Source organism: Microtus pennsylvanicus, chromosome 9 (genome assembly GCF_037038515.1).
Source record: "Microtus pennsylvanicus isolate mMicPen1 chromosome 9, mMicPen1.hap1, whole genome shotgun sequence".
Lineage (NCBI taxonomy): Eukaryota > Metazoa > Chordata > Mammalia > Rodentia > Cricetidae > Microtus > Microtus pennsylvanicus.
The window spans coordinates 15,476,544-15,491,105 of record NC_134587.1 but is presented as its reverse complement, the minus strand read 5'-3'; the positions used below and the strand labels follow the sequence as shown (position 1 = coordinate 15,491,105).

The 14,562-nt window shown below is 38.6% G+C and overlaps 1 protein-coding gene and 1 long non-coding RNA gene across 2 annotated transcripts in view; one reads left to right on the top strand and one right to left on the bottom strand.

Annotated features, from left to right (window-relative positions):
* The window catches only part of LOC142857206 (uncharacterized), a 69,404-nt gene extending 59,169 nt beyond the window's left edge, over window positions 1–10,235 (top strand). Inside the window, exons 2-3 of the long non-coding RNA XR_012911783.1 lie at window positions 9,099–9,210; window positions 10,093–10,235. This is a non-coding gene — a long non-coding RNA (uncharacterized LOC142857206). The remainder of the gene's footprint in view (window positions 1–9,098; window positions 9,211–10,092) is intronic.
* Scn9a (sodium voltage-gated channel alpha subunit 9) overlaps window positions 1–14,562 on the bottom strand; it is a 124,907-nt gene that overhangs the window by 37,405 nt on the left and 72,940 nt on the right. The window contains exons 8-13 of the mRNA XM_075984995.1: window positions 12,333–12,396; window positions 11,033–11,174; window positions 9,031–9,237; window positions 6,101–6,388; window positions 3,635–4,006; window positions 719–848 (exon numbers count right to left, since the gene is read on the bottom strand). Coding sequence (XP_075841110.1) covers window positions 719–848; window positions 3,635–4,006; window positions 6,101–6,388; window positions 9,031–9,237; window positions 11,033–11,174; window positions 12,333–12,396 — 1,203 coding nt within the window. The remainder of the gene's footprint in view (window positions 1–718; window positions 849–3,634; window positions 4,007–6,100; window positions 6,389–9,030; window positions 9,238–11,032; window positions 11,175–12,332; window positions 12,397–14,562) is intronic.

Here is a 14,562-nt window from a genome sequence, read left to right as displayed (position 1 = left end):
TTGAGGAGAAGGCTCGGATGGTCAAGTTCTTGCCATGTCATGAGGACCTGAATTCTGATCCCTAGAACCTACACAAAAAGCTGGGCACTAAAGTTCATGCTTGTAATCCCAACACTGGGGAGGTGGAGGCAGAAGAACCATTAGACTTGGTGGTCAGCTAGTCTGGTTGAATCAGTGATGTCCAGGTTCAGTGAGAGACTCCCTGTCCCCCAAGGTATATGGTGAACAATAGAGGAATATCTTCAATGTCAGCCTGCAAATACACACATACCCATGTGCACATACCTTCTCAGCCATGGTTATCATTACTATTGATTAAATACTATTTTTTTGCATGAAAGTGACTTCATTCATTAAAAATTTACATATATAACACTACATTTACATTATGCATAAATTATTTGTATAACTAAAAATCATACTGTACTTAAATATACATAAATTTTGGTGATGTTTATTGATTAAGGTAACCTGCTTCTTATTTGAATGAAGAAACACTTTTGAAAGGTTTAATAGAATCCTCTGGCATATAAATTCACATGCTCTTGAGGTTTTAACTTCCCTTTCATAAAAATAACATTTTTTTAGTTGTTCCCTTTCACCTTTAATATGCTTCCAATTACTGTTAATAATTTCACAAATCTCTGTAGAGGTGATCATGGTTTATATTAATTTTATTTAAAAACCCATAAGCTAAGTTTTTTTTTAAATCACATACCTTCTACAGTGTTGGTTAGAATGCTTGCTCTGCTCATGGCTCTCTGCCTGAGGTGTGGGTCATTCAGCATGTCCTCAGACAGGAAATAAGAACTGGAAAGTCTTTTCTTGCGCATTTGATTGGTTGTGCCCTGAAGGGTGAGAAAAGGTGACTGATTGCCTTCTTAAGAACATAAGTCTAATGTAGCATAGGTAGAAATGGAATCCTGCTTGGGTAGCTATAATGAATGCTTATAAGCAGAGATTAGACTACTAGATTCAAATGGTGACCCTGCTGCTTGCTAGATATTTGCAAGAGGAAGGCTACCTAATGCCTCCTACACAAGTAAAATGCATCTAGGGAGAGATCTTGCCTTCTACTCTTGCTTCAGGGGTAAGAAATAGCTCTTCTCATTACAGCACTATTGTGTTCTCTCTGCACATCCAACTTAATCCAATATCTACCAAGGGAAAAAAAAACATACACAACAAAAACCAGAAGAGGGCTGTAGAGGTGTGTGAAGAAAGGGGCAGGGTCAAACACTAACTTCCATCATTGCTATTTCCATTGTCTGTTGGGATACCAACATTAATGAAAACTACTTCAAGAATTTTTTTCTTATCGCTGAAAGAAGACTTTATAACACTTTGGGTGGACAGTGCTAAGTGACTCAGTTTGAAAAAGATACTTCGGACTAATGGCAACACTAGCAGCGTGGAGAGTACAGGCTCTGCCTCAAAGAGGTGAACACATGCTAAAAACCACAGCCCTAAAAGCCACTGACATGCAGTAATTTGAATGGAGGCATGCCGGGCATATTCTTCTTTAAGCAAAAATGCTTGTTTTTCGAGCATGCCACCCGACTTAACAAACAAACAAACAAACAAAAATACTGCACTGGTCTTCTAAAAATTAAACCACATACTATATATATAGCCAGCCACTGGTGGTGGTGTTGCACGCCTTTAATTCCAGTACTTGGGAGGCAGAGACAGGCAGATCTCTGTGAGTCTGAGACCAGCCTGGACTACAAGAGCTAGTTCCAGGACAGGCACCAAAGCTACCCAGAGAAGCCCTGTCTTGAAAAACCAAAACAAACAAACAAATAAGCAAACAAAAAAATTGGTCAAACAATTAAATCCCAAAAACTTGTCTTGAAAAATTTTGTCTCAAAAAGCCAAAAGAGAGAATTATACAGTCCTACAGCACTAGGTATTAGCTTATATGTGCTATGTGATAGATAGCAAAAATTTTACCAACACATATATATCAATATATGTATAATATACATATATGCTAATAGTTCATCTAATTATATAATTAAAAAGATGCAAAGTTGTATATAGTCATGTATATATGAATATCAAAATATAGCTGTGCATACATAATCACACTTGTATATATGTGTATGGGAATGTAATCTGTGTTTTCTCTGCCATTCTCTTTTCTTGCCCCAAATAAAAAAGAGTTTGCCTATACCAACTCTTTTTCACATGGACATGTCTATAACATACAGATTTTACTGTTTGTCATGCAATAGTACGTGTGCACATGTAAACTGTGCATATGTCGGACTTCAATGATGGTCAAATCTTCAGGTTTCATAAACTTAGCTCTTTAGTTTTGTGGTTTTGATTTTCCTCTGGTAAAAAGTCAATTCTTAAATAAAATATTTCTTTTTAAAAAATGTTAAATCTCCTGCAAATATGACATAAATAGCATAGCATTTAACAGATTACAAACATCATTGGAATCTAAAGCTTAGGTGTCATTTCCTATGAAGGTAACATGCTACTTCACAAGGAAACACCATCTTAACAGAAAGGCTTAAGCTGTATCATGCAAGCGTAGAGGTTTCAAAGTCACCACAGAGCACATGCATTCTTTTCAAACTGAAATGTGTATGTGGCCATGACTTTGATGGAACTTTATTCTCACTTCAAATACTACACAGTTTGCTAGCACAAGCATACAGGTGTGTCGTCTATGATTCAAACTTGCTGCGTTAGTGAGAGCTCTTGATATTTGTTAATGCAACACAACATAATCAATGTACAAGAGCCATATCCTGAAAACCCCAGGAACTGGAAAAAATCAGTGGGGATGGAGATTAAGAACATACAATTAAAACACAGGGCCTTTATGGAAATGTCAGAGCTGCTCCTGAACTATGATCACATGAGAATATTCTGGCTTATTTCTTCTGTTTGCGCTGACTATACTATATATTCTCATACAGATGTTTAAAAAGCTAAAGAGTATGTTTGCTGTTGTTACTCTTGTTATTAACAACTCAAGTAAGAATCCCTTGCAATAAATATATATTAACTGACCTGAAATAAACAGAAGTAGATGGCAAGGAATCCTTGCTTCTTTACAGAAGTGAGGCCTGCCTACTAATAAGTTCAACCTACTCAAATTTTGTAGGCATAAATGTTCTCTAAAGTGATGGGTTTCAGCCTGTAATCTTAACACAAATATAAGTAAATGTATCCTTTTACCAACATGGGACATAAAATATCATTGTTAACTTAAGATTTATGTATAAGTTTGTAATTATGTGTATCTGTGTCTATGTTATGCACATGTGAGTGCAGTACCCACAGCTGCCAGGAGAGGGATCCAGAAACCTTGGAGCCAGAGTTGTACAGTGGTTACTTTTGTGAGTTGCCTGGCTTCCTTGCTGTGCCAAGGGCCCTTACTCATTGAGCCATCTGGATAGCCCCATAAAATATCTTTTAATTAGGTGGTTGCAGCACCTAACTCGTGGGGATTGAGTTATGAATTAAAGCTGTGTTTTCACAGAGAAGGCATACCCAAACACAGAGCCATTCACAGGCTAGAGAGCAGACACCCCCTCCCCCCGCCCCAGCAGAGAGACTGACTGATGCACGAGTAATTGCCCAGGCATGCCTGAGCTACGGAAAACATCCTTACACTGTCGTCGGAAGTTGCCTTATCTATTATCACCTCTGGAAGAAGCTGTCCATTGGGGACCATGAGGGCTGTAGGTCCGTCAACAAGCGACACCACGCCATTGCAATCCACCGCACTGTGCATCTTTCCGTTCACCGACAGCATTTGTGGGGACCTACTGGCCTGGCTGATGTTACTGCTTCGTCGCTCCCGAGGCCTGTGAGGTACAAATAGTGAACCCCGTCTGCTCTCGTTGTCTCCAAAAATGCTATGCTCGTCATCGGCGAACTCTGTCTCAGATCCGAGATCTCTTCCTCGACCCTTGAAACTGAAGAGACTCGTTCGGCTACTGCGCCGTGCAGAAAACAAGGAGCCGCGAATGCTGAGTGGTGACTGTGAGAAAAACAAGACAAAAAGTGTTTGCTGGAGCTCCAAATAAGAGCAGACTTCGTGAAATTACCACCAAATCGTTAGCCTGAGACCAGCGATGCTGTGCATGTTTAAAAGAATCGTATTTAAAAGAAAAGAAACTCAACAAAAAGATCAATTCTAGGGAAAAAAAAGAAAGAAAAAGATAAAGAAAAGGCTGCAACAATCAGAAGAATCTATCCCCAGAACCTGGCAAAGGACTTGCCCCAGTTCGAGCACTAAAACTCATCCACTATAAGGTGTGAGAACCTATCATTTTATAGACTGGAGTCTAGTTGGGTATGCTTTAGAGTACATAGTAGTCAAGGAAATTAAGAGACGGGACTATTGTGACTTCGGGGTTCGGCGTGGGGCGGGGGGGAGTGGCTCCCAAGGGAACAGTGAAAAGCTGTCCCCTTCATATGACTCCTCTGCAGTGTAAACTGATTCCATAAATGAAAACACAGGATAGATTATTTAGAAGTACTAAATTCAATAAACGTTAGTGCTGGCTATTTTAAAGACAAGTGGCAGGCACTGGGAACAGTGGAAAATGAGTAAGACAAGGAAGGGTTTTGCCTCAGAACAAGCAGAAACTCCCTCTTGTCTTTCCTTGCATTAGTAATCCATGAGGATTCTAGCTGCCTATCCTAGCCTGCGCCTTGTTGCAGACAAGGACTGACTGTCTTTTCTGTCTGTGCTTCACACCTAAGTAACAGAAGCTGGAAACTTCCAACTGTGGCGAAGATGACAATGGCAGATAACTCGGGCCATGTCTGGAACCCCAGATTAGGGGATGCAGAGGACAGAGGAAGATATATAGGATTATGAGGGTGGGGTACTTGAGCTAAATAGTGGAAAGTAGGGTGCCGCTGTGTCAGGAGAAATTAATGAAGAAAGTTATCAGTAAGAAGCAGACAGGGCTGGGGACATAGCTAAGTTGGTAGTATGCTCGCTTAGTTTGTATAAGGTCTTCAGTTCAAATCCCAGCACTGCATTAACCATGGTAACCAATACCTACTATGCCAGCACTGGAGAAGTAGAAGGGATGAGGTCAGAAGTTTAAGGTCGTTCTTGGCTATACAGAGAGTTTGAAAAGAAAAAGAAATAAATAAAAGGGGGACAATGTGTACGAAGTAATAGAGGAAGGGAAGGTGTAAAAATCTTCAGGTAACAGTGAGCATCTCTGTTATGGGAAATGAGCAATCCAGGAAAGTAAAGGAAGCTGAGAAGGTGAAGTCAAAGCTATCTGTGATCGGCATAAGATGTGGTTCTTGATCTTCAGTGTTTATTCAATAGAGTACCAAACCCATAAGTATATTTTTGTCTCGACAACAATTGAGGTGGGGTTGTACAGTGTGTAAATGTTTGGTAGCTCTGGACCCATGGCTCATCTGATGGGCTTGCAGGGGGACCAACCAGAATGTAGAGGTTTCAGTGTGAAAAACAGGATAGCGAGAGGGGAAATCCACAAGAGAGAAATTAATTTATCTGTCAACCAGAAGCTTCTGTGCTTGGAGTGAAGATATCAAAAGAATGCACAAAATTCACAATTGGCTGCCTGCTACTTTGGTTCATGCTTGTCTACAGGACAGAAAAAGATAGAGGAACTACTTTTAGGATTATATTATGGCTTTCCCTCCCTCTCTCTTTTCTTCTCTCCCTCTCCCCCTCCTTCTCTCCCTCCCTCCCTTTCCCACTTTTCTCCTTCTCTCCTCTTGTTCTTATCAGGAGTGAGGTATTAAAAACATTGACAAAATACAACCATAAGAATTAATCTGTGTTGTAAACACCATTCTTCATTCCTATAGTAGTTTGCAGAAACATTTTATTTTAGAAAAAATGCTTCTTAAGGAAGATATAGCAATTCTGAAACAATAGCTTTTTATGAAAATGAAAATGGCAACTTAATTGAGATACCATATACATCTCTCTTCTTTCCATAAACACCCAGCTAAAGGCAGCATTTTAGGAAAAATGTGATGGTGAAGTCCCCTTCCTCTCTTGGACCCTGACCCCAGCATTAAACCTTGCACTGGCTTTTGGCTGTGCAGCCTTGCCTGGTGGCGCCAGTAGTACCTGGTTCGGGGTGGACAGCCTCTTCTCCCGGGAGCGGTGATGTCCTTCCACGCCGAGATGGAAGCTTTTCTTCCTGATACTTTCCTCCGATCCCGACTTGGACAGTTTCTCGTCGTCGCCCTTTTCCTCGCCACTTGAGATCTTCTTCTGGTTCTTTTTCTTTCTTCTGTTTCGTCTCTCCTTGGCACTCTTGGAGCTCAGCCGAGAGGTTTCTGAAGAGCTCTCCGACAGACCAGTCATCCTGCTCCGCCCAATACTCGTGTACTCAGCTGCAGCTGCAGCAATGGCCTGTTGAACCAAGACAATCCCAGCATTTAAGTAATTTCCAAATCTTGAAAAAAACAAGTCTCAGGGAACCCAGACTGGGCATTCAGTTACAAATCTTGTCCAGGCAGGAAGTAATCTGTGTTGTGTTGCTTTATAACCAATGAGCATGTGAAGCATAGTTTCTCCTCTCACATATTATAATAAATTTCAGTACATTTGTAATGCAACTCTTTCATGTTGTAAGCTTCCTTAGAATTAAGTAAATTGAAGTACTATGTGTCGAAGTTTTACAGGTGCTTTTGCGATATAACACTCACATAAACTGTGTGCTAAGATAATGGATTTGAAGATCAGGTAAGCAACTCAGGGTGACCCATGGAGTCAGGAACCCCATAGCTTAGTGAGAGTGGTATGTCTGAAAATAGAAATAAGTTAATAAGGAAATAAAGTGTCAAGAAAAATTATAAGGTCAATGATTCTTATCTTAAGGGATTGATGAAATCTCGAAATTGAATTACAAGGGAGAGAAGATAGCTATCCCACCTCACTAATGAATAAATAAATAAATAAATAAATAATAAATTATGTTCTAAACGTAAAATTAGAATTCCATCTGGGTTTTATCCTAGGGTTTATGACTCCCTAGTTATTTTGCTAAATGACATGTTGCTAAGTTGTCTTCTAAGTATTTATGTCAATACCCACATATTTGGACTGTCCTCAGCCTTGGTAATAGAAGTTTATTTTTGCAGGGGGAAACAGTTAATGCAAGAATGCATGATTGTTCTAAGTACTAAGAACAAGAAACTGAGTATTCAGCCCTAAATGGGGCATCTATCAGCCTCCCTCCTTACACCCAGCCAGGCTCAGGGAAAACCACAGAAAAGGAGGCAACAATAAGGCAAGAGCCAGAGAATAGGGATTAGAGCTTTGAAATGTTGACTTCTGGGCACAATGTGGCTATCACACTCAAGAACTCAAAGCAACTGAGGCTACCTGCGTGAGACCTGTACAAGAGCAAGCTAACCAAAATTCAGGAAGAATAAGGAAGGTAGGCAGGTACTCTCTGGGCCATGCCCCTCATGGAAGTGCTACTGGCAGTTGGGACACCTGGAGCAGGGAGAATCATTTTTTTCTTTGTGTGTATGGCCATTGGTAGTTTCCCCATAGTTCAGGGGATGACCCCATAATCAAGCACTTATGGGAAGTACTAATCAGACTTAGAGGGTTGTCAAAAATTGACTCGAAATTGGGAGAGGTAGACTGGGAGAGTTAGAGAATGGAAAAATGAGGTTATAGGTTTGAGTGGATGTGAATATTTCAAGACTAAAGAAAAATCATTTAAGGAAACTAGATGGAAAGATGTAAAGGGAAAGTAGAAAATACTTTCAGTCTTACCCTCAGAAAGGAGTTGTGGTTATACTTCTCCAGGTCATTTATGTATTAGTCTAACAGTTAAATTGTGATTATATCCTGTCTATCATTACACCCACTATTATTTTATCAACATTTTCCTCATTACAAAATTTTCCCCAAAAATGTATAATTTTATATATGAGTACAATGTCAAGACACAAAGATATAATCCTATTATACATTTTTGGACAGTTTGAAAATGTGTTATACTTCTTAATTTTACCATTTTAATGTTAAATATATGTGGCACTACATAAACCTGTACATCAGTATTTCTCCGTATCACAGATTATTGGCCTGGCTAGTGTTAGAGCCATTCAAGAGGTTAACTATACCAAATCACGTGGCAGGTTTTAAAGCATTTACTAAACAGTTGTACAGCTGAAATACTAAAGCCTTTGCAGAGAAAGCTAGCACGTATTGTGCTTTACTCAGAAGTGATCACAATCATTATTGTGACTGTCTTAATCTGAAAGTTTATAACATTAGCCAAAGTTAATGAGCATTTGTTTTAATCTCTAAATTGTTGACTAACCTTCATGTTACAGTTTCTTACTATTATGAGGGTCACTTCACAAGATGGAATCCTTGCCTGCTCCTATCAACTAAGTTTAAAAACCATGAGTGAGGAGGCCTTCAGCCTTATGTATATGTGTTGCTTTTATTGGCTCTGGGGGAGAGGCAGACATTGTTTTCAGTCTCGTACCCACTGATTAGCTCATAGGGCTCAAGGGAATAGTAGCAAATCCATGGACAGTGACTGCCCTGATTAAACTCAGTAGGTTAGGAAAAAAAGATACAGTTGTAGGAAAGGGACTTGTAGGTTGCGATTGCAGGGCGATTGGGTGAGAGGAAAGTAAGAGAGAATTAGGGTGGCAATAATCAGAATGTGCTATCTGTGCATGAAATTGCAAAAGAAAAGCTGTTATTGCTGAGAATGGACACAATTCTTATATTCTTAGAAGCTGTCATGCTGATGCATTCTGGGTGGTAGAATTACAAGTGATGTCTCAGAACATCTGCTATGGAACTGGGAGATTATTATAATAGGTGTCTGTTCTAGCTCTCTTTAGAGTTCATTCCTTCAAGCACATTAGAAACAAAAGGATGCGATTCACACAGAATACAGGAATTGTTATTTGGCCTTTCTACCAACATCAAGTATAGTCTACTGAAATCAGGAGAATCTACATGGAAAGGACCTTTGTTTCTCCTCTGCCTTCATATTTGTAGTGACAAACACTTACCTCGGCTTCTTCCTGCTCTTTCTTGAGTCGGTCTAACATCTGCTGAAATTCTAATTCTTTCTGTTTAGCTTCCTCGATGTTGGCCTGGTTCTGTTCCTCATAGGCCATGGCTACCACAGCCAGGATCAAGTTTATCAGATAAAAGGAGCCCAGGAAGATCACCACAACAAAGAAAATCATGTAGGTCTTGCCAGCAGCACGTAGAGTCTGGGGGTAGAAAAGGAAATTGTTATTTTAATAATGCAAAAATTTTACTAAATTTTTTTATTGTGGTTGATAGATAAAGAACATGCAAATCAAACATTTTGTATACTTTCATGTTATAGAAATATAAATGAAAGCAATATATTTGAAGACAATCAGTATTAAACAAACTTGTCTTAATCAGTATAAAAGGTATAGCAATGTAACAGGCTGGTACTAAGGTTTGATAATTAGTATTAAATATAGCATAACTTTCTCATTTTTCACATTTTTGAAACTACTGGTAACTTTAGCTCTCATACTGTCTTTTAATTTTTCAAACATCCCCCTTTATTGTTCAAGTCCTATTCTTTCCTTTTTAAATTATTATCATTTTAAATTTTGATGCAGACAGATTGCTTTAATGATTAAATTTATTTGTTGACTCCATGGATATTTATTTTTATCTAGTAAAACCATTATTAATGATTAATAATTAAAATTATTTATTTTTAAATGCAGTATATTCTGCCATTTGCTTCATTTTTAGAAAAATTCAGAATAGTATAGAGATATAAGTGAAACCTATATACTTCTGGAATCCTTAATATTTATTCAATTCCCCACTCTATCATTCTGTTGTTGTTATTGTTTTTATCTTGAATAAATTCATAAAAGTGGAACATTTAGATCATTGGAAACTTTTATTTTCATTAACTTTCTACAAAGGTTACTACCAATGTGTGAGAAAGTCTAGCTTCCGTATCTCAACTTAAATATGGCTATCTTTCGTCGTCCCTTTGCAAATTTGTATGTCAATGCTTTTATTTTGCATGACCTTAACTTTGAGCTAAGATTCTCTTCTTTTCTATTATAAAGGTGGGGACTGTGATGGTGGTCCCATGACAGTGGCCCTGGAGACTCTGGAGGATGACAAAGGAGGACCTGAGCCCAGCAGTACAGCATTCTAAGATTCTGTTTCTACCTCTGAATTATTTCTATTAATTTTATTTTCCTACAAAAAGGTATTTTATATAGTTTTATAACATTTATAATAGTCACAGAAGTAAATATAAAAGAGGCCAAAAGAAGTACTTTTAACAATTCTGAGAAAAGAAATTCATGGTTACATGAAATAAGAGAATTATCATTTCAACTACTTTCCTCTTGGTTTGGGTGCTGAGATATATAATATACACATAGAGAAGCCCATGTGGCGAGTGCCTCACATTCATGCTAAAGTGCATGGCCATGGGAAAGAACACTAGAGCAGATTGATGTTTAAGCTGAGGAACATTTAAGGGTCATGAAACCCAGAAGAGGAAGTAGTTGACAAGGGAGAGGAAGGTTTGGAGTAGAACTGAGTATTTAATTGTAAATAAAGGTTCAACACTAAGGTATAGTGGGCACAGTATAGGAGAATCTGTGGGCACAGGACAGGAGGGTCTGGTGGGCACAGTACAGGAAATTCTCCAGGATTCTGACAGCCCAGGCATGTGAAGGAAATGGTGAGTGTGCAAAGACAGCTCAAGAAACTGCAATGTACTCTGCTCTTTGTGTCGGACCCTAGGGGTATGTTGAAGACCTAAAAATTAACATTTCTCAGAACATAGAAGAAAATTAATTTAGGATCTAAGAACTATCTGTTCTAATATGAGCATGATAAATTATTTCTAATGTTAGAAATACATGTCGGGATTCCCATATTGTCCACAGAAATGAAATGAAAGGAACAGCAACCGCAACAGCTCCTAAGGCAGAATCAAAGCACACTGAGCACTGACCGCCTTTAGAGACAGTTGATTCTGTTGGCACCCACCTGCTGGTAAAGGTTCTCCCAGTAATCCTGAGTCATTAGCCGAAACAAGGCCAAGAAGGCCCAGCTGAAAGTATCAAAGCTCGTGTAGCCATAATCAGGATTTCTGCCAGCCTTCACACAGTAGTATCCTTCTGGACACTGGCTACAGATACAAATGGGAATTACAGGTCAGGATATGTTTGGCGTGTAGGTAAGGAACACTATAGCAGAGTGTTAACCTCAAGGTTCAATGTAGAGGTTGAACATTGCAGAACAACTAAGAGACTGTAACCTGGGGTCAGAAAGAATGGCCATTGCTTCTCATTTCACTATTTACTAGTTGATCATTTTGCCAGATTACTTAAATTCTCAAAGATACACTTTTTTCCAAGTGGGAATAGCACAATAACTTACCTCAAGAATTTAAGATTGACTTTGAATTTAAATAACATGATTAACCCACTCCCTGACCATAGAACCATTTAGTAAATGGAAGATTTCATAAGCAACATATTCATAAATTCAGATCAATAGAGTTTGCTATGAAGGCCTCTGGCAAAATGGCTTCTTTGAAAGTTACTCTTGTGGTGAATTAAAGCCAGGAATAGTCATATACAACATTTGAAAATGTTCATAAAAATTTTGGCTTTAGAATTTTTTACTTTCCAAAACTGGCAGATTGGTTTTTAGTCTCCTTAGATGAACATGGTGTCTGAAGCATTTGTGGGAGGGGCAGCACTGTTGATTCTGAGGTTCATAGAGTTTCCAGAACCCGATGAAGAGACCCCTTGCTGCTGGCAAGCAGGACAAGAACAAAGCTTTGCTGCAAACTGAAGGTGGTGTATGGAGAAATCAAAACGGTGTTTTATAAACAGAAGATTCTGAAAACAACTAGTCCACAGGATCCTGTGTAAATTGGTCTGAGCAGTATACTCAGTTACCTATGAGTCATATTGAATTAGGCAGTGGAGAGCTTTGAGATGGAAAGAGATATTGATTTTGTTATTCTTCTTTCCAAGAAGTAAGGCCTTAAACTAGCCAACCGATTTTTGATAGGCTTTTAGAAAGTATTCTTGTATATACCTAGATTCTCATGATGGCTATTTTGTTTTGATTCAAGCCTGATCTCATGATTGGTCTTGCTTTCCAATGCATGCATAAACTATAAACATTTTAAAATCTTTGTTTATTGTTAGATAAAATGAGCAAAATCAATGCCATGAAATTTATGAAAATTGTAATATCGAATCAAAAGTACTCATTGAGCGTGAGATTTTTCCTTGGCAGCATTTCAACTAAAAGCAAAGCAAATATTACATACCCAGAATCTGTGCTGAAGCCACAAAGGAGAGCATCTTTGGTTCCCTCCAAGTAATAAAAATATCCTGTTTAGGAAGAATTTGAACAATATCGCATTACAGGATGTAATCAGTAAGAGTCATAAGGCAAGTAAGTTAATGAATATAGACATGTACACAAACATCTAAGTCTGATCCCCAGTAATGAGCATTTATTCTTTTAATATTCTCATATGTTATTAATAAAGACTCTACTTATAACATTTTATGGACCAGTTTTATGAATAATTATGAAGACACAAGTGATAAACAAAATGCCTAGCTCTGGGAAGTCTCCTTAATCTGGTGCATATGGATGTTAGTGTATGTAGGAAAGAAATTAGCAAGTAAATATGTGTAGCAATCCCAGATAGTGGCTGGTTTGTGTCTTCATTGTTACTGTCAGGACTCTAGAGTTGAAGGTTTGTTCTTTAGTGCACAGAGTCATAGTTAGAGCCTTTGGGTTGTTATTGGTTGAATTAAAATGGCTCTAAACTCATGATTGGATCAATGCATTATGGAACCAATCTCAATGGGATGTTGGGAGGCAACAGAGAACTAACTATGAAGGTCAGGCACAGGTGGATCAAAAATGTAAGTCACTGGGGGATATGCCCTTGAAGGACACATTCTGTCACTGGTCTCTTCCTCCATCTCCCGCTTTCTCTTTCTGCCTCCTGGTTCCCACAAGATGAGTAAGCACAAGTCTTTGGATGTGCTTATTATCATAGTGCTCTGCCTTACCACAAATTCAGAGACAACAAAGCTAAGTAACCATGGAACCAAACTTCTGAGACCTTGAGCTAACCTGACTTTTATTTTATTTAAACCAATTTAATCATAACTTACAAAAGAAGTAGAGAGTTATAACTGATCTAATGAAAATATACTAAAACAATAAGAAAAGCAGTGTCCAGGAAATTCTAAGGGGATGGAATTTGACAAAGAAACCATTCTTTGATGTTTGAAATGTCATTGTGATCACCCTGTAAGATATATGTTGATAGAGGAGTAACATGGATGTAGGAACAGGTTCAAGAATACTTAGATATGAAGAAGGCATGGGATACAGTAGGTAGCAACTATTTCTGGGGACAGGTGAAGTGTATGTAAGGCACCAGTGATGAAGACGGGGTTTGGAGAGACACAGTCAGCTTTTGATAATTATTTTAAAAATTCTATTCAAGGCTGCAGGTTTTAGGAAGTTTTTCTGAGAGAAGGTAGAGCTGAGCTGGAAAGGAGAGGAGGTGAAAAGAGGAGAGAGGAGGAGAGGAGAGAAGACAGAGAAGTAAGAAGCTCTAAACTGTGTCTTAAAGTACTACACCTGACTCAAAAGAATCAATAATGCAATACTGCAAATGGATACAATTTATTTTATATTATTCTTTTCTTCTTCTTCACCCACAAAGCAGTATCTATAGGACTTGGAAAGTTCTAGATGTTGAGAGTTTAGCTCTTTTCTGGTGCCCTTTATCCCCATTTTTCTTGGTAAAGGATTTCCTGTTTTCTTCATCATCCAGTTTTAAGACTTCCTGATATGACTGGAGGGCAACTCAGTCTTCCAAATTACATACATAGAGGACTAAGGCTTACATCATCACTCCCAAATTCTAGCATTTTTATGAGTGTTAATTTTATAAAATAATAGATTTCGTTATGGCATTTCCATACTTGCATGTAATTCCATTCCTTTTTTTAAATAAAGGGTTCAAATTCCCATTTGGCTCCAAACAACGATAATGAAAATTATGATTATTGGATTTTGTAGTAATAATGGAATGGGATGGGTGAGTTGGGGGAGGGACAGAGAGGGAGAGCAAGGAAAGAGTTATCTGATAGAAGGAGCCATGATGGCATTAGGGAGAAACCTGGTGCTAGGGAAACTTGCAGGAATCCACAAGGATGACCCCCAGCTAAGACTCCTAGCAATAGTGGAGAGCGGGCCTGAAATGACCTTCCCTTGTATTCTGATTGATGACCACCCTAATTGTCATCACAAGACCTTCATCCAGTAACTTATGTAAGCAGATGCAGAAATCCAGAACTAAACTTTGATCTCAGCTCTCGGAGTCCAGTCTAAGAGAGAATCAGGATCAGGATGGGGAACCCACAGAGACAGCTAACCAGAGCTAGTGGAAGCTCAGTGACTCTGGACTGATAGCTGGAGAACCTGCATAATGTGTGGCTGGGACAGTCTGTGAGGCCAGTGGCAGT